The following is a 26,741-nucleotide window of genomic DNA, read 5'->3' as shown; positions in this document are numbered from 1 at the left end:
CGTCACAGGCAGAATGAGCTAAATACTCGCCATGTCTATCCTTTCCCCCTCCCCCTCAGGACTACGGTGAGGATGAATGAGATCATGGATAGAACAACATGTACAAACTGTATAAATGAGAAACTGTGTGATTTATAATTGTATACAAGTGTGTAAATTGTATAAATGTATGTGGACTCCCCCTCCCACCCAATCCACTTCTATTTAACCATTCCCTTGCTTCCTGTTTTCAACCACTATATTGCCCCCTGCCTAACTTTTGGGCCTTTCACCAGTGTGAGTCTGGGCTAAGGAAGTTGTTCTCAACTTGTGAATTACAGTACCTCCCTTTCTTTTCGGCAGAAATGGCCTTTTTAAAAACTGAATATTACATAAAATCTCAATAAAGAAAACCACAAAGCAGAACTACTTTGGCGTAATGAGAAAGTAGGACAATCAGAGTCCTACCCACCCAGCCACCCCTTGTGGCAATCTGTGGTACCTCCAAGGAACCTGGACGTTCTAAGTGGTTTTAAAACCACTGTAAGTAAGCTTCAGATCCATACCTCCATGATGTGCAGGAATCTGTCTTCAGAGGGTGGGTGTGTGGCCTGCAAAATCCGCCATATGTGTTGAGTCTCATCCAGAGACACCTCCAGGAGATCTCCAATCATCATAAGTTCTTCCAGCTGGGCTTTAGCTCCAGGCGATAACTCTAGCACCGGAGGCTCCAAACTACGGGGCACCAGAGGGCTCTTCCGAGGTTGTTTCCTTGTGGTGCTAGAACCTTGCCCCCAAAATATAAGACAAAATAATGAAAACTATTGAAAAAATGTAATGTTTTGAAAGTAAATATTTAGAAGAATGGTCCCTCCTCCTCCAACATTTAATTTAGAAGTTTGGGTTCACTGCATCAGTATGAAAGTGAAAATAAAATTTTTAAAAATACAGAACAGGAAGACCTAGAATTCTAATGACCACTCTAAAAAACTGGTTTAGAGTAAAAAAAAAAAAAAAACAGGTTCCTTATTGATTCTTTACCTTGTGACTGGAGGGGAAGGGGAATGGGAGAGAATCTCCTACCCCGCGCTCTCTCCATTTCAGAGAATACCAAACGACTAAGCATATAACTGCCCCGTATGAATGATATACGCTGCTCCGTAAAATCCTGAATTTCACTGTGAAGAGAGAAATACTCTCCCTTTTCCAGAGGTGTGACCTAAAGCAGTCTGACTCACTTTCACTAGGGACAAAGAAAGTGAACATAACAGAGAAATTACTTACCAAGGGATGAAAAACTAACAAAGCTTTCCAAAACCAGAATGAATATTCTTAAAAAGCAGCAAGTTCCTCAACAACCGGTAATAAACAAATAGAGGATAAATAACTACCTATCGGGGATTTGATCAAAATAAAACGGGACTAGAATGGGACCAGAGGGCCTCTAAAGTCCTTCTAATTAGATTCAATAATGCTATGGAAATTGTCAGGTTATGACCTAATGACAGAAAAATGCTAACAGAGACTGGCTTTTCCAAAGTTGCATTTTTTCAGGTTCTAGCGCATTTCACTGCCAGGGTTTGTACTGAAAGAGAGATTCAGTATGGTTTCAGGCTTCTCTTCTCCATGCCGCTACCAAGGGCCGTAATACCTTGAGAACAGCTCTTAGAAGCAGACGAATAAGCATGCTCAGCACAGAAGGAGGGTGCTGTCCACATGTGCGTGACCACCTCCTCGGACTTGATGGGAATCTCTTCATCACAAAATAGGCTGGGCTCCAGACTGCTGGAGGATTTCACACTGGCTGTGTCCTGTAGAAGAAACGAAGCGGGTATGGAGAATTGGAAACAACTTATCCCGTGACAAGAATCTAAACACAGGCTTTCAGGTTAAAGTTTCTAATATAACACAGTATATATATTAAAAAAACAAATAAATAAAAGATCTTAAAATTAAATATATGGTATTTAGTAAGACAGAAAATGTCCATTGGGGAAAAAAACAGAAATCACCAGAGTTTCAAGCCAAAAGGGAAAGAGTAAAGCTCAAAAGTAATCCTCAGGGCTTCCCTGGTGGCACAGTGGTTGGGAGTCCGCCTGCCGATGCAGGGGACATGGGTTCGTGCCCCGGTCCAGGAAGATCCCACATGCTGCGGAGCGGCTGGGCCCGTGAGCTGTGGCCGCTGGGCCTGTGAGTCCGGAGCCTGTGCTCCTCAGCGGGAGAGGCCACAACAGTGAGAGGCCCACATACCGCAAAAAAAAAAAAAAAAAGTAATCCTCAGAGATAATAAACCTACAAGAAAATTACGATTACGTAATCAACTTTCTACAGTCTAAAACTCATAAAAACTCCTGTAGTCACAAGTTAAGGAACTTTGACCCTTTAAGAAAAATAAAATGGACTTAGGAGGGGAATAAAGGTTTAGATGTGACAACTTAAGGACACAAATTATTTAATCCTCTCTAAAGGTTTTCAAACCTAGATGCTTACCAACTGCTCTTAATATAATAAACAACCTGACAGTATTCGAGCTATACAACTGTGACAAGTCTAATTAGGGCTCAGACGATCCTCCCCTGTAGTTAGGGGAGAATAACCCACAAGTACAGCTTCAACGGTCACAGTGCAATCAGGGAGACAGAAATCACAAAAAGTTCAACAAGGAGAATTTAATAAAGTGAACTCGTTAAATGTACATTAAAGTCTTGAAAAGGCAAAACAGAAACACCAAAGTAACACTAAGACAACTGCAAGAAAAGAGTTGCCATCCCTGAGGGTTGAGCTAACAGAGAAAAGAAGTGGGGTTATTAGAACCAAGAAGCTCAGAGAAGGAGCCTGCAGAGTTGGGACCCAGACCTCTGAGGAGGAAGTGCTGGTTCTGCTATCCCTAATAGAATACAATGTGGCTGGCTTCTGGAGTGTGAAAAAAACATCAACTAGAAATTGGAACCAGTTGCCACTGCCAGGGTAAAAAAACAAAAACAAAAAATCAAACAAAAGCCCCCCCAAAACGAAAAACAATTGTAGTTCAATGATGACAGGAATGGAGAATAAAACAGGGGAAGGATCAACTCCCTTCTCACTGCACAGGCCTTTTAATTTTCTCTAATGCCCTGTGCTGGCAGGGGGAGGGGGAGGGCAGCAGGCAAAGGATAAATGTGTAGAGCAGGGGTTGGCAAACCACAGTCTGCGGGCCAAACCCAGCTGGCTGCCTATTATTTTGTTTGGAGCGTGAGCTAAGAATAGTTTTTACATTTTTAAAGTGTTGTTATTTAAAAAAAAAAAAAGAGGAAGGAGGAGAAGGTGTAACAGAGACCAAATATGGCTTGCAAAACCCAAAATATTTACTTTACATAATATACCTAGAGAATATCACTACATATAATGTATGCTAACATATACATATATTACTTTACAGAAAAAGTTTACCAAGCCCTGATGTAGAGTCCCAGACCTAGCATCACCAAGCAGAGTATAAATGAGTAGCTTAGGAGACGAGAGACAACAGCTCAATGACTAATGCAACACCTGATTTTCTTTGTAGGGTGCATGAGAGGAAGGTCTATTGTTATCACGAGCCTATCCTTAATTAAACAGGATACTTAAAAGGTTTCATAAGATTCTGGAAGACAGTGTCACTCACTGAAAATTCAGGAACAGCACAGTTCGTGTAAGTCTTATTTCCTATTGAAGAATTTAAGTTTTAAAAGGCAACAGATAGGAGAGTACTTTAGTACTCGCCTACTGCAGTCCCCAGATGTGTCATCTCACTGACTGCAATTTTTTTTTCTAACCTTGACTCTACTCATTTCACTGTAACTCATGCAGGAAACTTTCTGTTAAGCTTCCAAACTAGGAAGGAAAGTGATCAGAAAATAATGATTGAGGATTTCCCTGGTGGTGCAGTGGTTAAGAATCCGTCTGCCAATGCAGGGGACACAGGTTTGAGCCCTGGTCCAGGAAGATCCCACATGCCACGGAGCAACTAAGCCCGTGCGCCACAAGTACTCAGCCTGCACTCTAGAGCCCGCACCACAACTACTGAAGCCCGTGCACCTAGAGCCCGTGCTTCACAACGAAGAGAAGCCACCACAATGAGAAGCCCATGCATTGCAACGAAGAGTAGCCCCCGCTCGCTGCAACTAGATAAAGTCCGCGTGCAGCAACGAAGACCCAAGGCAGCCATAAATAAATAGATAGATAGATACATAGAAAATAATGATGGAAAGTAAAGATAGGTAAAGATAAATTTAAAAAAAATTACTTCCCCAGGGTGAAGTATGAAATATGAAGAAGTACTCACTGACTTTGGTAAGTTAAAGGGCATTGTTAGCCCCAGAGCAATCACTGAAAAAAATAAAAAATAAAAAGGGGTATAGGTAAGAAGCCAATAAAGGAAATAAAATGAAACCTTAAAAAAATTGTCAATTAACCCAAAAGAAGGCAGGAAAAAGCAACAGAGGAACAAAAACAGAAAAAAATGAAAAATAAAGATGGTCAACTTAAATCCAACCATGTCAACAATTACATTAAATGTAAATGAACACCCCCAATTAAATGACAGAGATTGTAATACTGCCTAAAAACCAAGATTTAACTATATATTCTACAAACGCATATATATGCAGAATGACACACCAAAAAGAACCCTACCACATGTGCTGTCTACAAAAGACACATTTTAAATATAAAGACACAGATAGGCTGAAGGTAAAACAACTGATAACAGCAAGCTTAAACAAATTACTCTTCCTAAGAAGGAAAATTACAGTTCAGTTGCACTAATGGCAAATATGCAAGAAAGGAGGAATGGCTTCTCAGTGAGAAATGTGTTTCACACACAGATCTGTCACTCCACCTTATCTGATATTAGCAGGACTAAAGTCTCAGACAAAATCTACTCTACAGTAAGTCCCCTACATACGAACGAGTTCTGTTCCGAGAGCACCTTCCTAAGTCCAACAAAGTTAGCCTAGGTACCCAACTAACACAATCGGCTATACAGTACTGTACTGTAATAGGTTTATAACACTTTTCACACAGATACATAAAAAACAAACAAACACACACAAAAAAACATTTTTAATCTTACAGTACCTTTTTAAAATACAGTACCTTGAGAAGTACAGTAGTACCAGCTTCTACACTTGCTTCTGGACATGCTGGGCTTGAAATAAAGATACTGTACTACTTTACTCTATACAGTACTATAGAGTAAAGTACACAAAAGCACAACCACTTGTAGATCCCACATGCCGCGGAGCAACTAAGCCCATGCGCGGACTTAGCTGTCATACACGTGACAATGTACGCCAGACACGTGAACAAACTTAGGTGACTGGATACGCAAATGCACGTTCACATCTTTCAAAGTTTGCAACTTGAAGGTTCGTATATAGCAGACTTTATTTCCACCAAAGCTCAAGCCACCCAAGTGTTAACAAGCATAGAGAAGAAAAAAAAATGAAAGAATCCAACTGCTTAACTTGCCTTTCTGTAAATTAAGAAATTACCAGTAGGGAGGGTGGGAGGGAGGGAGACGCAAGAGGGAAGACATATGGGAACATATGTTTATGTATGACTGATTCACTTTGTTATAAAGCAGAAACTAACACACCATTGTAAAGCAATTATACCCCAATAAAGATGTTAAAAAAAAAAAAAAAGAAAGAAATTACCGGGATAAAAAGAAGAACTTCCTGGGAGATAATACCTACACTATTTTATACCCTCCTTTCTGGTGTGTAATTGTACACGTATGCATTTGAAAAATATAAACTGTAATATGGACAGACAGTTCCAGTAAAGGTAAACACTATGCCTTAAAAGGAAATAATCATATGAATATCTGAAAGGTTATCCCAGACACAATCACAAGACATCTGTGACAGACTTTGTTTCATATAGATTTTCCTAACTAACGAGTTTTTTGAATTGCTTGCTCCGATTATTTTAGTGATCACAGGGTATCACATGCAAAATGAAGTCATCAAACAATGCAAAGCACACACTGTCTGTTTTAAACATTTCAATGCTACGATAACTAGGATCAATGACTGATTTTATTTTTCTTTATAATTACCTACTCTTCTTCCTAAACCGGCAGGGGTCTTCATCCTAGCAAAGACACTAAATTTGAACTATTTTAAGGATGATTTCATGGTCACAAGCAGGGGAGATCATATAAAAGGAAAAATCACCAAGCCAACTGCAAATAAACTGGCAAATAAGATTTTCATTACACAATCGGTGCTTGTGCTATAGGAAAATCCTCAAGAGTATAATTTTTTTAGTGCAAAGATACCGCCATCAAGGTAAATTTGACCTTGAATTACCATGTCTTGCCACCATTCTTCCACTGTCCTAAGCTGTCAAATACACTGCTAACATTATAAAATCCATAATCTTATCTTTCTACCCCGCAAACACCCTCTCCTCAGACTGTAAGCTAAGACCCCCATATATATTTTGCAAACAGAGGACTACTCCATACAACCGAATCAACCACTGCTCTGATCCCTAGCCCTGAAATCATGTAATACCTGGGATGTTTTGCTTTCATAGGTTACCAATCTGCCTCCAAGCAAAATCCATCCTGTTTAGCAATTCTAGAGTGCTGGTTGATACCTAATGTGCTAGAAAGATAACCGAAGTACTGAGGGCCTCTAAGCCATGGCAAACAGGCAATTCTAGTACTGGCTAACTTATGCGTGGTGTGGGCAGCATTCCCTTTCAGCTGCTCCTGGTCATTCTACCAACTTTATAAATAAAGATGGTCATTAACCACAAGGATAACAAGGTGCTTAGGAACCTTATCATTATACTTTTAATTAATTAATTAATTAATTTCATTTTCGGCTGCGTTGGGTCTTCGTTGCTGTGCACGGGCTTTCTCTAGTTGCTGCGAGCGGGGGCTACCCTTTCTTGCCGTGCGCAGGCTTCTCATTGCAGTGGCTTCTCTCTGTTGCAGAGCACGGGCCCTGGAGTGCACAGGCTTCAGTAATTGTGGCACGTGGGCTCAGTAGCTGTGGCTCACAGGCTCTAGAGCACAGGCTCAGTAGTTCTGGCACACGGGCTTAGTTGCTCTGCAGCATGTGGGATCTTCCCAGACCAGGGCTCGAACCCGTGTCCCCTGCATTGGCAGGTGGATTCTTAACCACTGCGCCACCAGGGAAGTCACTTAGAACCTTTTTTTTTAATTTTTTTTGCGGAACGCGGGCCTCTCACTGTTGTGGTGTCTCCCGTTGCGGAGCATGGGCTCCGGACGCGCAGGCTCAGCGGCCATGGCTCACAGGCCCAGCCGCTCCGCGGCATGTGGGATCTTCCCAGACCGGGGCACGAACCTGTGTCCCCTGCATCGGCAGGCAGACTCTCAACCACTGCGCCACCAGGAAAGCCCTAGAACCTTATTTTAAATGCTAATTCAAGTTTCAACTTTTCTCGTCTTTAATTCATGTAATTTTTAAAAATTCCCTCATTAAAACATCCCCTTGATCCATTTTTATCTTGATAAAAACATTTTCCAGTGGGTAATTTACAAGCATCTATGATAGATGGTTTAACTTTATATCCTGGGAGTTCTAATGCCGATGGTATTCATGCTCTAAGAATGAGCTTACCTAGTATGCTGAAAAGACAAAGGAAAAGACACTGAACAGACTGGGAAGAGAAGGCACCCTAGTTTTTTCATACATCAGAGTACGAACTCCCCGGTTACTGGCATAGATGCTAAACATTAGCTCAACAAAGAATAATACAAAACAGATCAAGAGATTAACTGTAAGCTGGCAGAGAACACTACTGAGTGTTCTCACTGCTGAGTGAGAACACTACTGAGAACACTACTAACCTCTTTTTGCTGTTTTAAGGATTAAATAAGATCACGTATGGAAGTGCCTAACTTGGTGCCTGGCACAAGATAAACATTCAATCAATACTGACTCCTCACCCCCTTGTAATTCATTCTCTGGGGGAAAGTTTGATACAAACCGATTTTTGTGTCTGCCTAGATCATGATGTTATTACTAGACAAAAGACAAAGGTCTTGGGCATGACACAAAACAACAATAAAAGGCCAAAAGGATCCAACACAAAACCTTGCCAAAACCTTCCCTTCATCCCAGTGTGGTGTCATTATGAAAACAATCATATTGGGGCAAATACTTTGTTCTAACTGTGACTGTAACTCCACAAATTCGAACCATGGGCCCAAGTATAACCCATCCCTGAATATGACATGCTGTCTAGCACCATTCAGATCGGAGATCAGAGAAAAAGACTCGAAGCAAAGCTAGAATGGGATTCTTAAAACTACAGAGACTTTAACAACCCAAAGGAAAAAACAATGAAATCAGCCACGAAAGTTTTCAATAACTTAAATGTATAATTTTTCTAGTCCCTCTAAGCCTCAGGGTGAGGGAAATAAATACAGATTTTAAAAAATTCCATCCTTTAAAAAAAAATTAAGTTTCATCAATCTATATAGTTTTTGGAGCACTGAAAAAATGCTATCACCATCAACTAGGATAGAGAGATGACTAGCTTTCTCTTCCACTTTCAGGCTTCAAACACCAGTGTTCAACAGCTTTTTTGAGCAAATTCAGTGATCAGGTATGTGCCCACACGGCCTGCCCTGTACTTACCTTCGTGTCACAGCCATATGTCTCCCGAATGTCTTCATCAGAATCCGTCTCTTCATCATCATAGTCCACCGTTTGCCGAGGGGAAGAAGATACACTGCTCACCACCCGGTTAAAAGCAGACTGCTGGAAACTAGGCAAGTGTCCCTAAACAACAAGCAATCCCAAGATGAGCAGAGAGACACACTACAAAAACATGCGTAATTCATGTATGCTTAAGACCACCAAAACCTAACAAACCTGCAAACTGGCTAACAGAATTCAACAGTTAGTACAGATCAAATTATTTGATTATAACGCTAAGGTCCACCTGAATGATATTTCCAGGTAATACTTCACTGAAACGACCTTACGTATATACCCAAAGAAAATCCTATGGGCGTACGTGCAAAGAGGAAATTATGCGTAATGTAGTTGCTAGCAACTTACTGTTATTTTCCTAATCTACTGGTAAGATAGATTTGATTTACTACTTACACACTGACAAATATTATCCCCATGAAACAGGAAAAAAAAGAAAATTCTAAACTTGCCTGTAAGTCTGGATTGGCAGCGGCTTTCTGGAGCTCTGCGCTGATGATCTTTTCAGTTTTCTCCCGAGCTGCCTGCTCCACCATCCTCTGGCTCAACACAGAGAGCTTGGCCAGGGCAGAGGACAGCTCATCTGTGGCCAGGGCTTGCCGGGCCCTGTCCTGCCAACTCATTGCACGTTCTGTCAAACACTGAAGGGCCTCTCCTTCAGGCAGCCGTACAGGCAACTTCTGAAGGGATACCAGGAGGGACAGAATGGTCTCTAGCCTAGGTCTTCGAGACCGCATACAGAGAGGGCAAAGGAACTTTACTTCTTTAGCCTGCCAGCTAGACCCTTTCTTCTGGGAACTTGACTTAGGAAGAGGAACACAGCTGTTATGAAACCAGTCTTTGCAGAGCTCACACTGGAGCATAAACCCACTCGCTGTCTTGCGGCAAATGCAAAATTTTACTTCTTCTATGCGGTCTACCATTGACATCTTGGCTAGGTTGGCTGCTCTGAGGGAATGCATGGCTTCAATCTCTTTTTGCTCCCGTTCTTTGAAAACTGCCACCTGTGTACAAAAAACATTTAAGTGAAGGGAGTCACTGCAAAACACCCCAAAAGTACCAAATCTTCAAGGCTAAGGGATCACCTCCATGTTGTAGCCTCACGGTGACAGAGCACTGTCTTTTTTTTTGGCCACACCGCACAGCATGTGGGATCTTAGTTCCCTGACCAGGGATCGAACCCGCCCCCCTGCACTGGATACACAGAGTCTTAACCACTGGACTGCCAGGGAAGTCCAAAGCATTGTCCTTTTTAAAAAACAAAAAATCAGTAATTTCTTAAAATTTGGGGCAGCATGACAGTTTCTGTGCAAACATTCCTCATCTGCAAAATTCACAAGTACTCACAATTCGCATCAGTAGAGTACTTTTTAATTCTTCTATAGGGTGCAGTAGAAAGATGGTATGCCTTGAAATCAAGCAGCCTTGGTATGAGGCCTGGCTCTTGCACTTAACAGACTCCTGATCCGGGTTACAAGTTTTCTGAATCTCAGTCTTCCGAAAAATGAGAACACTACTAACCTCTTTTTGCTGTTTTAAGGATTAAATAAGATAACGTATGGAAGTGCCTAACTTGGTGCCTGGCACAAGATAAACATTCAATCAATACTGACTCCTCACCCCCTTGTAATTCATTCTCTGGGGGAAAGTTTGATACAAACCGATTTTTATTTCTTTCTAGGACTTTCCAACTTATGTAGAAGAAGAATAACAAAGCCCGATGACTAATTATAACAAGGTTTTATGTAACTCATTTCAAAGAAGTATATAAAAACAAAATTTAATTATTATGAATATTGTCAGGGCATTTTCTTTTTAAACTCCGGTAGCTTTGAAGCAGTTCTGAAATAACTTCCAGTGCTATTTTTCTGGCGAGACTAACTTATTGGGCAGGCTCTCTAACAAGAAATTATTTCCACCGGCCTCAAAACAGGATCATTTAGGCAGAAAGAGCCATATGAACTCACTTAGTATATGCGATTCACTACTACTACATATTGCCCAAACTCATTTTATTTTCTACTTCCTCAGTCTCCTTGTAATTGTAACATATTCCTCCTACTCTCCAATAAAACCCATAATTTTAATTAGCTACAAACATCTTATTGCACACTCACTATACTACTGAATGCTGCTAGAAGAGGTAGACACTGCAAATTGCAGCTGCTGTCAGTCAGCTGGTAGAAGTCCTTTGAAAAGCACAACAGCACTAAGCACCAAATGCTCTGAAATTCTAGCCCAGTAAATCCCATTCCTAAGAGTCAAGTGCAGGAAAATGATGTGAAGAAAGGACAAGGCTATACAAAGCAGTTCACTTTGCTATTGTCCATAACAGCGAACTCCTAGTAACAACAAAAATGGTCAATATCAGAAAAGTGTTCAGCAAGTTATGGATAATTTGATGGAATATTAGATGACTACTAAAATAATGATAAAGAAGAGAGATGGAAAAGACAATGTTAGGGAGAGAGAAGAGTAAACTTTTTATATTCTTTGATTCCAAATATTAAAAAAGATGTGAAATATGTATAACCATAAAGCCAAAGATAAAGTACACAAAAACAAAAATAGTTAAGAACATAAAAAACAGTGATTCTGCAGAATCACTTCTTCACAGAATTCTGTATTCACCAAGCAAATTCAAGATGCACTACATAATTTCTTACCACTGTGGCTGTATCTCTGGTTTCCTCCAATCCCTCCTCCAGATCACTCAGAGGTTCAAGGTCCAGATCCTTTTCTTTTTCTTTTTCTATTAGTTCTTTTACTTTTTTCCTTCTATTTTTTCCACTCCCATAAATACCAATGTCAGTTCGGGGACTAAGCACCTACAAAAATAAAACCAAATATGGAGCTCTGGTTTAAAAAAAAAAATCTCAAAACTGAAAATAAAATGAACCATTTACTGACCACTCACACGTCTTAGACACGTTCTTATGAACTTCATATGCATTATCTAATTCAAAACTGCCAACAAGCCTCTGATGTAGGTGGTATTATTGGCACTGTACAAACGAGGGAAACCAGAAAGGCTCAACTTGCCCACAGACACAGGGTTAGCACTAGGAAGCCAGTCCTCAAACATGAAAATATCTTACTCCAAAGTCTATGCTCTTAACTACTATGTTCAACTGTTCAATATGAAAAGGGTAATGAGTATTGAAATTTGTGCTTCTCACTATTCACAATAGCCAAGACATGGAAGCAACCTAAGTGTCCATCAATAGGAATGGGTGAAGAAGATGTGGTACATATATACAATGGAATATTACTCAGCCATAAAAAAGAATGAAATAATGCCATTTGCTGCAACACAGATGGACCTAGAGATTATCATACTAAGTGAAGAAAAACAAAGAAAGACAAATATTATGATATCTATGTGGAATCTAAAAAAGTGATACAAATGAACTTATTTACAAGACAGACACAGAGTCACAAACATAGAAAACAAACCTATGGTTACCAAAGGGAAAAGATGGGGAGAGGGATAAATTAGGAGCTTGGGATTAACAGATACATACTACCTATATATAAAATAGATAAACAACAAGGTCCTACTGTATAGCACAGGGAACTATATTCAGCATCTTGTAATAAGCTATAATGGAAAAGAATCTGAAAAAGAATATATACTTGTGGGACTTCCCTGGTGGCGCACTGGTTAAGAATCTGCCTGCCAATGCAGGGGACACAGGTTTGATTCCTGGTCCGGGAAGATCCCACATGCTGCAGAGCAACTAAGCTCATGCACCACAACTACTGAGCTTGCGCTCTAGAGCCCACGAGCCACAACTACTGAGCCTGTGAGCCACAACTACTGAAGCCTGCGTGCCTAGAGCCTGTGCTCCGCAACAAGAGAAGCCACCACAATGAGAAGCCAGTGCACCACAGTGAAGAGTAGCCCCCGCTCGCCACAACTAGAGAAAAGCCCACGCACAGCAACGAAGACCCAATGCAGCCATCCATCAATCAATCAATAAATTTAGAATATATATGTACAACTGAATCACTTTGCTATACACCAGAAACTAACACAACACTGTTAATCAACTATACTTCAATTAAAAAAGATTTTTTTTAAATTTGTGCCTCTGAGAAATAAGATCTTTCAGTGACAGAGTCCATTATAACAGCAGAGATAAGATCAGGCTGACTTCTTTCTCTAGACATAGTAGTAGATGAACTGGAAACAAGTCTGCCCAAGGCTCCAGATTACTGGTCAACATCTGATATTACCCAAAACGGAATCACCTGTGTAACCATGACCGGATAAACTGAAAACAACCCTCACCTCAGGTATTACATCAGCAACTTCTGATGAGGGTGCTGAAGTGCACACACATAAAGTAAACCGCCCCTCACCTGGAGCAACGTGTGGCTGGAATTCTTCTTAAGAAAGGTCCTCCCAGTCCGTTCTCTCCAGGCCCGTGCTGCCGCCACTTGTGACTCCACCTGGGGCAACGCATCAAGACGCACAGGGAGAGGGCGGCCTTTGGCAGATAAGCTTTCCAGCTGCTCCAAGTAAGCATAATTGCTGCCACTCTGGAGAACAAAGGGCATCCTTACACAATTTGCAATCTCTTAGAAAGTCTGGCAATATATTGTTGGTAGACCTCACAAAGACTTTAGCGTTAATTTTTTCATTAAATATTATTCTTTGAACCTAACTGTATCAATATCTCTTGAATTAACAGAGCCTTCCAACGTCCTTTAAAAAAAGTTTGCGTAAATTCACACTGTCAAAGATTTTTGTTTTATTAATAACAAGGGACCCAGTGAGATGTAAAAACTAGTTCAAAGGACAATCTAAAAACAAACGTACATAAATGCAATTAGGAATGAGGAAAGGAATTTGCTAGTAGATGGAAACAGGTATTTAATATCATACCCATCAATGGAATCATCTTTTCTACAGTGTGGAAAATCATTTGTTCCTTACAAATTTAATTACTTTTCTACAGACTAATTCATTCACATTACTATCATTTTTAAACAACTGAGAGAGTTGTAAAATAGCTTGGTCAAAGAAAGTCTAAGGCATACACTCCTAGAATCAAATCATCCTGGATGGTTCGCTAAACGACATCCACCGTTCTACAGAAAGGACATAAGTAATCTCTTCTGCCTGTTTCAAAGTCTTTCACAATTTTTCCAACTACTACAGAGCAGTATTTTAGTTCTGGTAACCACCTCCATTTTATGTCCTACAAACACAAACAAGAATGGATATTTTCCTTCTAAGTCACAATGTTTCAATATTTCCACATAATGAAGTAAGTATTGTTTTTCGAATTTATATGGCTTTAAATTTACTAAATAACTGAATCATTACAGGAAGTGAGAGTTAACGAGTAATCCATTCCAGGGACTCGGCAAGAATATCAGAAGTAGTAGGTTGGCAGCCTGTAGACAATAATTCAGCGCGGCACCTCAGAGTGCATCAATCCCCCAGCAGACAGAACACATAACCTTTCCTATAAGAAACTCTGTATATCCCCATAACATTCATCACTACTCAGAAGCTATGAAGGAAAGGCATAGTGTTTCGTGCTAAACTGACATTCCAATAGTTACTTCCCACGTATTACCTGACATATTTGCCTATATATCCATTTTAGAAGTTACAGTGAAACAGAAAGACAAGAAACTTCAGTCCAATTTTTAAAAAGAATGAGAAGGTTCTAGCCGTAAGAGATATTATAATGGTATCATTAAATCACTATGGTACTAGGATAAGAATAGACAAAGAAGAGAATAATTGAAAGAGAAAAGAAAGCTCAGATACAGACAGGCTCAAGAAATATATTTACTGCTACTCCCTTTCGTGCCCAACTACAGCCATCTGACTATAGAATACCTTCTGGCTAAGCCCAGACATAGACAGCCTCTCCCACGCGACGTACCCTAAAGGGCAGCAGAAGCTGTCCACTCTCTTAGAGTTGACAAGCCAGTCCTCCCACTGAAGGGAAGCGTTTGGTGAGGAACAGTCCTCTATAATCACACAGGAAAACCATGACAGCTACCTCTACCTGCAGGCTCGGTCCTTCAATCAGAAGCAGCCAACTAAGGATTCTCAGTCATCTGCGAACAACCAACTGCCTGAAATAGGTCGAAGATGAAACAAACAGAGGAGCTGTCCTGATGAAAATAGATAATTTTAGAAAACAGAACAGAAAGAGTAGCAGTTAAGCAGGTCTCAGAAAAAGTCGACTGAAAAGAAAGTAACAGAGAAGTCATTAGAACTTGACACTTGGAATACTCTTTCTAAGGGCACCAGCTTAGGGGGAGAGGTGGCTTCCTTTTTCTTTCAGTGTAGTTCTACGATAAACAGTATTTACATACTCAATACGGTAAATGCTGCTTAACGGTTTTGTAATTCAGAAGAAAAACTATGTATTCAAGCACACTTTCATCTCTATCTAACGCTTAGCTCATTGTCTTGAACTACAGATGTATGATATATGTCTCGCCAACTAGAATATGCAATGTTGAGGTCCAGGGTTCTATCTTTACACCCTTCCCTTACGTTTCTGCTCCCAAACAACCAGAATAGTACCAAGAGTATTGTGGGGTTCAGTAAATGTTGATTTCAGTTTCTTTTTCTGCCACTTATTTTAAAAGTAGTTGGGGGACAGCAGGGCGGAGTGGGGGGAATAAATTAGGAGTTTGGAATTAACATATACACACTACTATATATAAAATAAGTAAACAACAAGGACCTACTCTATAGCACAGGCAACTATACTCAATATCTTGTACTAACCTATAATGGAAAAGAATCTGAGAAAGAATACAAATATATGTATAACTGAATCACTTTGCTGTACACTTGAAACTAGCACAACGCTGTAAATTAACTATACAATTAAAGAAAAAAGTAATTGGTGTACATGGCAAAAAAGTCAAAGAACACAGCAGGAAATACACTCCTACTGCTAAGCACTAACTAAATGGCTAATTCTGTCATCTTTCATAGCAGGGAGTCAACAGAAACAAGTAAAGTTTAAAAAGGTAATATATATTTTGAAATAAAAATCACATGGAAAAACAAGTGAATTTTAAGTACATAATTATTTTAGTCCAGTTATTCTATTCTAAAGAATTAAAGGCTTAAAGGATTCATCTATGAGACAGCATTACCTGAATGGTAGGACAATTCAAAAGGCTCTTTACCTGAATAGCTTCCACTTTAGTTGTCCATTCTCGAGCCTTTTGTAAGGCTTCTTTCAGGGACAACACATTGGGTAGAAAGGCTGGAATATTCTTAGCTTCATTCACGATGCTTTCTAAACTTGCCACACTGTGCCGTGGTCTTAAAAAACACAAAAATAGGGTGGATGCATGAGGAAAAGTCAAAATACTACTACCAACACTTAAATAACATTTTAGAACGTGTAATGAACTTTCATACACATGACTTCACTTAATTCTTACCATAATCCTATAAGGGAGGCAAAACAGGTATTACCTCTATTTCTATTTTACAGACAAGAAAAGTTTAAGTCAAAGTAGATTATTTTCCCCAAAGTCATTTAAAGTAGTAAATGGCACACATGAAACACTGACTCAGAATGAATCTCAGATCCCATGCTCTTTTTTTCACTACACTAAATTACTTCTACTTTAGTTCTTCACAATATCTGAAATTGTCAGAGATGCATATTAAACAGCTATGTAGAAAGCAGTAGTCTAGAAATCCATTAACGTTGACCAAGTATATTTAATTCAACTACTTTCATTAACACCTTGTTACACAAAGATGAATAAAACATAGACCTTATCCTCAACTCATCAAAATACAAGGTAAGAATGATACTTGTACTGGGAACTAAGAACAAATTACTATAGGTTCACTACCACCGGAAGCAGTAATTAATTCTGCCTGGGGGAGTTGAGAAGGGTTTTGAATTAGGCCTTAAAGAAGAAGTACAATTTGGTCAAGTGAAGGGTTAAAGGAAAAACAACAGGAATATAATGAACAAAGACATAGAGAAAAATTTAAAAATAAGTTTAAGATGGGGAATGGTGAGAATGGGAGGTGGGGCAGGAGTAAAAGCAAGAAGCAGGGGAACTTGGCAGGAAAGAAAGACGCAGATTGAGAGGTCTTGAGAGACATGAATTTTCCTATGTGAGCAACAGGAAGCTACTGAGCGTGGAAACAGTTTGACCATCCATGAATCCTGCTATGTGCTGGGCATTGTGCTAGGTCCTAGAGATGATGAATGCACAAGACTGACAGAGTCCTTGCCTTAGAAACTCTTTCATCTGGGGGGAGGTGATTATTAATAAAAAGTTACAATACGCTGTAAGTGCAATCCTAAAGGAAAGTAAAGATGCTATCAGAATATACAGTACGGGAACTTAACTGACTTGGCAGTGAAGGAAGAATTCCCAGAAGTGACCTCTAAGCTCGCTTACCCTTTCTGAATAGGAACTAGTCAGGAAACCTGGGACCAGACACTGGGTAGGGGTGGTGGAGGTGCGCCACAGGGGGTGGGCAGAGGGCAAGAGTGTTCCACAGGGGAATAAAATAAACATGTGCAAAGGTTCAGAGATAAGACAGAACACGGCAGGTCTGAAGAACCAGGGGGAGGAATCACTATGTTTAGAACACAGAATGCAAGAGGGAGGATGGCAAGGGGTGAGGGTAGATATTTAAGCAAAGGGCTAGATTACAGATGGCCTTATAAGTCAGGTTAAGGAAATGTGAACTTCATCCCAAGGGGAATGGGAAACAGTGAAGGGCTTTAAGCAAGGGAGTCAAACACTCACAGCTGTATTTTAGGAAAATACTAGTTTCAGTGTGGACAATGGCTTACTGAGGGGTGAGGTCATAGACAGAACCTGGTGCTGTGATCCAAGTCATCCGTAACAACAGTCCAGAGAAAAAGAATGAAAGTGAAAAACACTGAGGAAATATCATCAGCATGACTTGGTAGCTAACTGAGTCTGACGGCAAAGAAACAGAAGGGTGGGGTCAAAGTTAATTTCCAAAGTTCTGGCTTGTTCAAATGAGTGAAAGAGGGTATAAGTCAAAGAAAACAGGAACAAAGGGAAAGAGCATGGGAAGGAGTTAACAAGGGTAATTTTGAATATGGGGAATTTGAGGTACCGATGGGACATCCTATGGAATTATCTAACAGGCAGACGGTATCTATAAAAAAAAAATCTATGTTACAGATGAGAATTTGACATTAATCAGTATAAAGGTGGTAAATGGAGACAAGAAATTAAGATGAAATTTCCAAGGAGGTGTAAAGAGTGAGAAGTGGTCTAGGCCAGAATCTTGAGGAAAGCCATTGTGAAAGAGGCACAGAGAGATGGTCAAAGACAAAGGAGGCAGATAGCCAGAAAGGAATGGTGACAGTGAACCAATGCTAAGAGATGAAGAATACGAAGTATGCGTTTCAGAAAGACAACTCAACAGGAGCTAGGAAAGGGAGGATTCACCTTCCCACTATCCCCACCAACCCCATCAGTCCTCTCTTTACCAACTTTATTCCCTTCACGACACTATCTGAAATTCACACACTCATTCACTTATTCACCTGTCTCTCCCCACTACGTCGGCTCTATTTTAGAGCAGGGACCTTGTGTCTTTTCCCTATGGCCTCCACTCAGAAACAGCACCTGGCGTGTAGTAGGTACTCCATAAATACTCACTGAATTGCAAAGACCGAGGGAAAATGTAACAGTTATGTAACTAGGTCAGTGACAGTGGAGTTGAAGAAGAGAGATTCAAAAGGCATTCTGGAGGCAAAAATCACTAAAACTGGTTAAATGTAGGAAAATGGGAAAAAGAAAATTTTCAAGTATTACTAGCAATAAAATTTCACTCAGCAGACTACTGTCAGTTGTATCAGGTGTACCAAATCATGGTCTGCACTCCAAAGTTGTTTAACTTTTCCCATTTAATATGCTCCCACCTCCTAGAACCACCATGAATCTGAAGACATACAGTGATCTGAATGCTTCAGATAGGAAAAGCTATAAACTTTATTATATATTCTCAGTGGCATCTGGCATCCAGCACGTGTGGAGCCTTCTCCTGGCTGAACAGAACCGTGTAGATCAAATCATCTGAGGGAAAGCCTATCAAATGCATGCAAACTACGTGACTGGCGAAGCAGTTAAGTACATGGAGACGCTGGAGTGAAGTGGAAAAGGCTTACGCTTGTGCTGTTATTTGACAGCTACGTGATCTCTGTAAGCGTCCCGGCTTCCTCATCCTCACAAAGGAAATTACACACACACTAATCTTAAGTGCTGAAAAAACACTTTCATAAAGAGCATTACCGTCAAACTGATGGGCGCTGTACTTCAATCCCACCAGTCCAGTGGGTGCCGATGCTAACCCCTCACGCTCTCCTGCCTGACTGCCGTATCTCCCTCTACTTTCCTGCATGAATCCCCCACTCATGTGAAGACCACTTCACTTTTGTCACCTAAGCACATCCTACACATTCCTTAAGCTTAGCTTAGGATATTTCTCTTACCTCCCCTTCCACTTCAATCCCACTCATTCTTCAAGGCTCTATGTAAGTTCTTACCTTTCTCTCAAGCATCTCTTCTGACCACCTAGGCTAGTAATGACCTCTCCTCCTCTGAATCCCTCTAGGATTTTGCTGGACCTCTCAGTTAACAACATACTGCAACACAGCTTTTTATTTCTTAGCTCCTAACTAGAGTATCAGTAATGGAAGGGCTCTTATTAAAACAAGTACTCTGCACACAGTGTGCACACAATACTTGAAACTGTCTGTATACAGCCCAATCTGGTAACTTAGTCACCAGTCAGGGAAGGCACAAAACATTTAATTAAGACCCTCATGTTCCTCCTCCCTTTCCACTCTCTAATCTAGTTATTAAAGACGTGACAGTCCCCAACGTATGTGTTCACCTTGCCTGCAGGCAGACCTTGGCCTTTTCCTCCCATCGCTCAGAGACCGTGAGGAGCTCCTGAAGCTCAGCCATCGCTTTCTCCACCGCATGGTGGGGCGCCAACCCCACCCCAGAGTCTATCAATTTCTTCATGACATCCAAAGTGACCTGTTGTGGATCTGACAGGGTCAGTCGTACTTCGTCCAACCATCGAGCCTGCTGTAGCTCTTGCTTTAGTCGGGCTAATTCAGGTAGCTCCACGTAGAGACCAGAGCCCATATCTATCAACATCTGCAGTTTGGAAGAATCTGGGGTTTCATCCATCATGGCCTCCTGAGCACGTTCATGAAACTCTTCCACATCATCCAGTAGATTCTGAAAAGATCAAAAGAAAAAAAATAAAAAACAAACTTAAAAGACACAAAATGAGTATGGAATACATACAGTTCAGGCAAACTACCAAATTCTAGACTATCTAATAATCTCAGCATCATAGCACCAAACAGATATGATAAAGGCAAAAATACGTTTCTCTGTAATTACATACTCCTACTTTTAAATATGATTAATTCCCTCAAAAAATATTTAATGACTGCTGACTTAGTTACAGGCATTATTCTAGGCATACAGCATTAAACAAAAATACAAAGCCTTTGTCTTCAAGGAACACATATTTTAATGTAAGTGGCCAGACAGTGAAGACATGAATAAAATGTTTCGGTTAGTTTTAAGTGCTATGAAAATCAAATGGGGCAATACAATAAGATATAATACAAAAGTGATCAGAGGGAATGGGGGGGAGGGGCATATTACTTTGCAATGATGGTCACAAAAGACAGATGAGCCAAAACTAAAATGAGGAGGTAGAGGAGGAAACCGCATGGAGACCTGGAAGAGAGTAGTTCAGGCAGGGCAAATAATCACTGCAAAAGCTTTTAAAGAGGAATGAGCTTGTGTCTTGCTCCTAAGTGGCTGATGGGGAGCAAAGTGGAAGCAGGAGAAAGTAGTTAAGGAATAAGCAGAGGTCAGATTACATAGTGCCTTGTAGATTAATTGCAATGAGTTTGCATTTCATTTGAATGGCTTTGGGGAACCACTGGGAGGATTTTAACCACATGGTAGTGGTATGATTTTATTCCTATTTTATTACATAATCACTCTGGCTACTGAATAAAAAATAAACTTTCGGGGACAAGAACAGAAGAACAGAGACCAGTTAAGAAGTTGTTGCAGTAACCTAAGTGGCAGATTCCAGTGGTTCAGAGCCTAACTGAAGCAGTGGAGGTGATGACGAGTTCACTCTGGGAGACGTTTTAGAAATAATACAATAGGAACACCTGTTTAGAGATGGAATGTGGTGCATAAGGGAAACAAAGGAATCAAGAATTTTGATTCATTAGAAGGCTTTTAAGATGCCTTTTAGTCTGCCAAAGGCATATGCAGAGTATGCAACTGGATGTACGAGTCTGCAGAAAAGAAGAAAGGCAGAGCTGGGAATCAGCTGGACATAGGTGATATTTAACGTCACCAAAGAAGATATTAAAGAAAGGGCCAAGACTCCCAATATACTCCAAACTTAGAAGCCAAGCCAAGGAGAAATCAAAAAGCTTCCCTAAAGAGAAGGAACTGTGAATTGTGAGTCTAAGAAAACCAGAGAGTATGGTGTCAGATGCTTAGAAAAGAAAGTCTCTCAGGAAGGAAAGCATGGTCAACCAGCAAAACGCTCTTATGACATGGGCTTAAGACAACACAACTGATACTGGATTTCATGGTTGATAATCTTGGTAAAAAACATTTTAGATACACAGCCATCGCCAAATCACAAAAACACACCACAAACTATCAGAAGATTACTAACTATGCAGATTCATGTATTTGATACTTTTGAGATTTTACATATTCATTAAACCATGAGGGCCCTGGTAATTTCAGAGTTCTGCATTTTTAAAAGTTCATGAACTAGTAATCACTGATACATTCAGATTCCTGTAACTAATTTTTTACATTTCAATTACATCTAAATTAAACGGAGGGTCTGGCTTAAAATTAATATAGAAAAAAATATTCTAAACTAGGCTTAGTTCCAGAATTCTAAAGGGGGAATCAAAGACTAAGAATGAAGCCAAGAGTTCTTATTGCCTACTAAAAATCCTTAAATAGCAGCACTTATTTGAGAAAAGAAACAAACAGAACAAAAAAACGAATCTCGACACACTATTCTCTTTACCCAAAACAGGAGCCCATACTACAAAGGATATTACCCAGAAAAGAATGTGATACTCCACCTTTACTTGTCGAGCTTGGCTGATGACACATGGAAGACTAAAAAGCTGTTGGACAAAGGCCTTCAACTCTTCCACTGTCAGTTTGGTCCGAGTCCTCCCACTATCTGGGCTCTGCCTGATGTGAAATAATATTGAGACGTAAGTAAGAAAAATTCACAGTCATTCCCATATCAAAGGGGTTTCTAGTCTCTTTAGAATTCTAACCCAAGAAATCCCAGAATACTAGTGTTTGAGGGATTTCATTGCAATGGTGATCACTTCCAAATTAAGTGTTTAGCTCTTCGGGTAATGACTCAAAGATTCAACTCTCCAAGTTACAGTTCCTCCAATCTCACAAGTGTTAAACATTTCAAACATTTAATAAATTCCTCACAGTAAAATGTTAAGTTCACTGATAAAACTAAATCTTCTACCTCAAGAAACTTAAGATATAGAACAAAGACCTTTAAAACCTGGCTTAGGAGACTATAAACCCTCAGAAACTGATTCAAAACTATGTCAGTATGTGCATTTTTCTAAGAAAAGGGTCTTTAAGCTTTCGCCAGATCCTCCAAGGGGGTCAGTGACCCAATGACAGGTGAAGAGTCACTGATCGATGTTGCTAAGAAAAGTCCTCTGATAAAACAGAATATAAAAAAACATATAAAGTAATTAGAGACCCAATGTGAACTGCTATAGAAAAAGGCATTCAGATACAAGAAACGTGTTAGAATTACTAAGAAACAATACCACAGGGAATTAAACACACGTGAATTACATGAAATTAAGGGCACATACTTCCAGCTCTGTAACAACAGCCTCCCTGGCACCCAGGTTACTCTTTGCTGCCACCTGCCTTCAGCCTGGAGTATCGTTTATTTACAAACGCTTAGTGCACACCTACGCAGTGCCAGGCATTCTTCAAAGCACAGCAATAAGAAACAGGATGAAAATCCCCAACATTCTATACTAGCATACCTTCTAGTGGGGCTGGGAAAGGAAGAAGGAGATAAGATAATAGATAAGTAAATTCGTCTATCAGGAGGTGACAGGGACAGAAGAAAAACAAAGCAGGAAAGAAGAATAAAAGGCTGCAATTTTGCAGAGGTTATCAGAGAAGGCCTCTCCAAGAATGCAACGTCTGTAAAAGACATGAAAGAAGTGAGGGAATAAGCCACCTGGGTATCAGGGGAAGAGAACTCCAAGCAGAGCCAAGAGCAAGCATGAAGGCCCTAAGCAGGAAGACACTGGTGTGTATGAAGAACAGAGGGAGAGGGTTCAGGGTGGAGCAAGAAAGAAGGGAGACCAGGAGACATGGTTAGGGCATTACTGGGGGAGGGAAAACACGGCCTCAAAAGACAGGGCAGGGCCTCACAGGCCAGTTAAGACTTTGCCTTTATTCTGGTCAAAACAAAACAAAACAGAAAACCACTGGAGAACTCAGCTCTTCTTAGTCTTACCTGTGCTTCTGCTTTTTGCTCAGAAGCAGCTGAGCCACAGAAGCACAGGTCTCAGCTTCTTTTACAGCATCCCTGAGTTTTCGAAAGAGATCATTTTCTGGATATTTCCTATCCTCAGCATCTTCCAGCATTACTCGTAATTCAATCAAATCTGTAAAAATAAATTAAAAGCCATATACTATGACCACAGAAAATAAAAAACCATTCACCAACCAATTAGCAGAAACACACCACAGCTGTGAAAATCTCACCAATACATAATACTTTTGCTTATGACCAGGTGCTCATTTCTCATCCTTATAGACAATTTCTCTTTCTCAATAAGCCTTTAATGTTAGTCCACTGGTAACAATGGGGTTCCCAAAAATATATGATACATCTACTGCAAGTTAGCTATTTGTCCCATTTTACATCGACTTTTTCACTTAAAAGAAGATTCTCAAACAGGAAATTAATTCTGTAGTGAACCAACCCATTAGTCTCAAATCTCATATGAAGCCTAGGATTTTTCCTTCCTGGAGGAAAACAAAACAACGCCTCTTGCAAAGTGACAACCATTTCAGTGTGTGCTTAGAAAGGAAGAAACGTAACCTTTCTTGTGGTTGAAGTTGGCAGCTAATGCTTCTGTAACACGACTGACCCAAGTGTCATACGACTGTGCCCTGACTTTCACACCATACAGCAGAGAAGGGAGGTCCTCTAATGGGTAGCGATATCTAAAAAAAAAAAAACACCACACAAGAAAATAAAAACTTCCAAAAACCAACAACTTGAAAATAAATTAAAATTGACATACAATCAGCTTAAGGAAAGTAAAATGGCCAGGGGAACGGGGTTTTGGTATATACATAAAGAGAAAATCTAAGAAGCCCACAGAGTTTTAATTCAGGGAGAGACAAGGAACATGTGAAATCAACTTGATAAAACAACTAACTTTAGGTGCCAAGTTTAGGGCCAACTTTAATGGGCTGGTCCTCAAGCAAGGAGGCAAACAGACAAGAGGTTTTACCAGTCCAAACACAGGGAAGGGCTTTACAAAGGACAGTACTGACATTAATTTTAAAAGACGGTAACAGAAGTTTTACAAGAAACTTCTGGATACCTAAGACATTTTTTCTGCATGGGGCAGGGGCACAGATCAGTTGGATGGTAGAGACACACAAGCCGCTCAGGATTACAGGAACACGTGAGAGCAGAGAGAAAACAGGTGGTTCTGCATGCTGAACACTGTCGCTCATCATCAGGAACAAGTTCAAACACTTCTTCTTCCGACATCAGGACGCCCTGAAATACAATTGATGTCACTACATCAAGTCTTTCCAGTCTTTCGAGCATCAGAGAACTTCAGTTATTAAATTTTTTTCTACTCTGACAATATAAACATGGGAGGTACAATGGCACATCATCAAAATACTTTCTAAAAACACCACCAATTTTTTTTTTTATGAGCAAGACTAAACCTTGGTGTCTAAGAATGCACATGTGACTGAGGAAACATTTTTAAATGCAAGAAATGATTACTACAAATGTTAAAAGTCATTTTTTGAGGGAAGGAAAGGAATCTATAATTGGGAGGTACTTTGAAGATGGCTGACAGATTTTTTTTGCACAGTAAGCCAATATTTTTGTATTTACTAGTATTATTTTCTAATATATTCTGCCCTAAAGGCCTTTTTGTATATACAATTTTTAAAGGTTACACTCTATTTATAGTTATTACAAAATATTGGCTAGCTGATAAAAGTTCTATTTCCTGACCATACTGTGATGACAACAAAGTTTACTACATAATAATTCACGAAGTTCTTGTTTGTCTTATGTGGTTTTGTTTCCTATATAAAATAAGAAAAAGATCAATCGAAAATAAAAATTACTGTCCCCAGGGACAATATACCCTTGAACCAGAAATATTATAATCTATAATCTAAAAATAACACTGATCAAACATATGCAAGGATAAAGAAATGTAAAATTAAACTATGCAAATCTAATCTACTTCAAAAAGGCATCAAAAAGAAAGCTAATCTTTTTTAACAAATTTTATTCTTTTTTTGGCCGCCCTACTGCAGCTTGCAGGATCTTAGTTCCCCGACCAGGGATTGAACCCTGGGCGCTCAGCAGTGAGAGTGCAAAGTCCTACCACTGGACCACCAGGGAATTCCCAAGAAAGTTAATCTTTTATATACAGAATGGATAAACAACAAGATCCTACTGTATAGAACAAAGAACTACATTCAATATCCTGTGATAAACCATAATGTAAAAAAGTATATACGTAAAACTGAATCACTCTGCCATATAGCAGAAATTAACAACACTGTAAATCAACTATATGTCAATAAAAAAATATCAAAGTTGAAAAAAAAAAGCTTATCAAATTCAGCATGCCACTTTAAGAAAGTAAAGGCACTTGAAGTGCATTTTACAAAGACTTCCATTTAATAGACAAGGGGGTTTCGTTTACAGTTTCTACTTACTTGAGCAAGTACTTACACACCAGTAAATAAAGAAGTAAATCTGGCGGAAGGTAAATGCTGTGTATTATACCCCTTCCAACTTAGAGCTTAACAAATACCAGCATATTAACAGATCAGAGACGTTTTACAGTAAAGAATTCCAGTCATTGTGCTTCCCTGGTGGCGCAATGGTTGAGAGTCCGCCTGCCGATGCAGGGGACACGGGTTTGTGCCCCGGTCTGGGAAGATCCCACATGCCGCGGAGCGGCTGGGCCCGTGAGCCATGGCCGCTAAGCCTGCGCGTCCAGAGCCTGTGCTCCGCAACGGGAGAGGCCACAACGGTGAGAGGCCCGCGTAACGCAAAAAAAAAAAAAAAAGAATTCCATTCATTTTATCTTGGTTCTTTGAAAAATTCAATAAAATTGATAAGCCTCTAGCCAGGCTAACTAATAAAAATGACATCACAGATGCCATGGACATTAAAAGGATAATAAAGGAATACTAAGAACAACTCTATGCCCACCAATTCCTTGAAAGACACAAGCTGTCAAAACCTACACAAGAAGAAATAGACAACCTGAATAGGTCTGTATCTAGAAAGAAATTCAACAATAATTAATAACCTCCAAAAACAGAAAGCACTGGACCCAGACAGGTTCACTGGTGAATTCTACCAAAGATTTATGGAAGAAATTATACCAATTCTCTATAATCTCTTTCAGAGGATGGAAGAAGAGGGACTATTTCTTAACTCATTCTCTGAGGCCAAGCATTACCTTAATACCAAAACCAGACAAAAACATCACAAGTAAAGAAAAATACAGGCCAATATCTCTCGTGAACACAGATGCAAAAATGCTCAATAAAATGTATGCAAATTGAATCCAACACTGTATATACACCACAATCAAGTGGGATTCATCCCAGGTATGCAACACTGGTTCAACGTTCAAAAATCAATTAAAGTAATCCTACTGA

At 39.9% G+C, this 26,741-nt stretch overlaps 2 protein-coding genes across 4 annotated transcripts in view; one reads left to right on the top strand and one right to left on the bottom strand.

Annotated features, from left to right (window-relative positions):
* Nucleotides 1–26,741, top strand: part of B4GALNT3 (beta-1,4-N-acetyl-galactosaminyltransferase 3) — a 256,857-nt gene that overhangs the window by 46,098 nt on the left and 184,018 nt on the right. The window lies entirely within an intron of this gene.
* Nucleotides 1–26,741, bottom strand: part of KDM5A (lysine demethylase 5A) — an 85,520-nt gene that overhangs the window by 19,507 nt on the left and 39,272 nt on the right. Inside the window, exons 15-27 of one of the 3 annotated variants that reach the window (XM_033404200.2) lie at nt 24,410–24,591; nt 23,899–24,023; nt 23,308–23,458; nt 21,869–21,983; nt 19,603–19,958; nt 15,876–16,014; nt 13,065–13,244; nt 11,366–11,527; nt 10,047–10,229; nt 9,152–9,703; nt 8,622–8,765; nt 1,631–1,790; nt 546–766 (exon numbers count right to left, since the gene is read on the bottom strand). In XM_033404200.2, the coding sequence (XP_033260091.1) occupies nt 546–766; nt 1,631–1,790; nt 8,622–8,765; nt 9,152–9,703; nt 10,047–10,229; nt 11,366–11,527; nt 13,065–13,244; nt 15,876–16,014; nt 19,603–19,958; nt 21,869–21,983; nt 23,308–23,458; nt 23,899–24,023; nt 24,410–24,591 (2,670 nt within the window). The remainder of the gene's footprint in view (nt 1–545; nt 767–1,630; nt 1,791–8,621; nt 8,766–9,151; nt 9,704–10,046; nt 10,230–11,365; nt 11,528–13,064; nt 13,245–15,875; nt 16,015–19,602; nt 19,959–21,868; nt 21,984–23,307; nt 23,459–23,898; nt 24,024–24,409; nt 24,592–26,741) is intronic. The other 2 variants (XM_033404201.2, XM_004278994.4) reach the window with 2 other exon arrangements.

This window comes from Orcinus orca, chromosome 11 (assembly GCF_937001465.1).
Source record: "Orcinus orca chromosome 11, mOrcOrc1.1, whole genome shotgun sequence".
Taxonomy (NCBI): domain Eukaryota; kingdom Metazoa; phylum Chordata; class Mammalia; order Artiodactyla; family Delphinidae; genus Orcinus; species Orcinus orca.
This window is presented reverse-complemented; position numbering and strand designations above follow the sequence as displayed.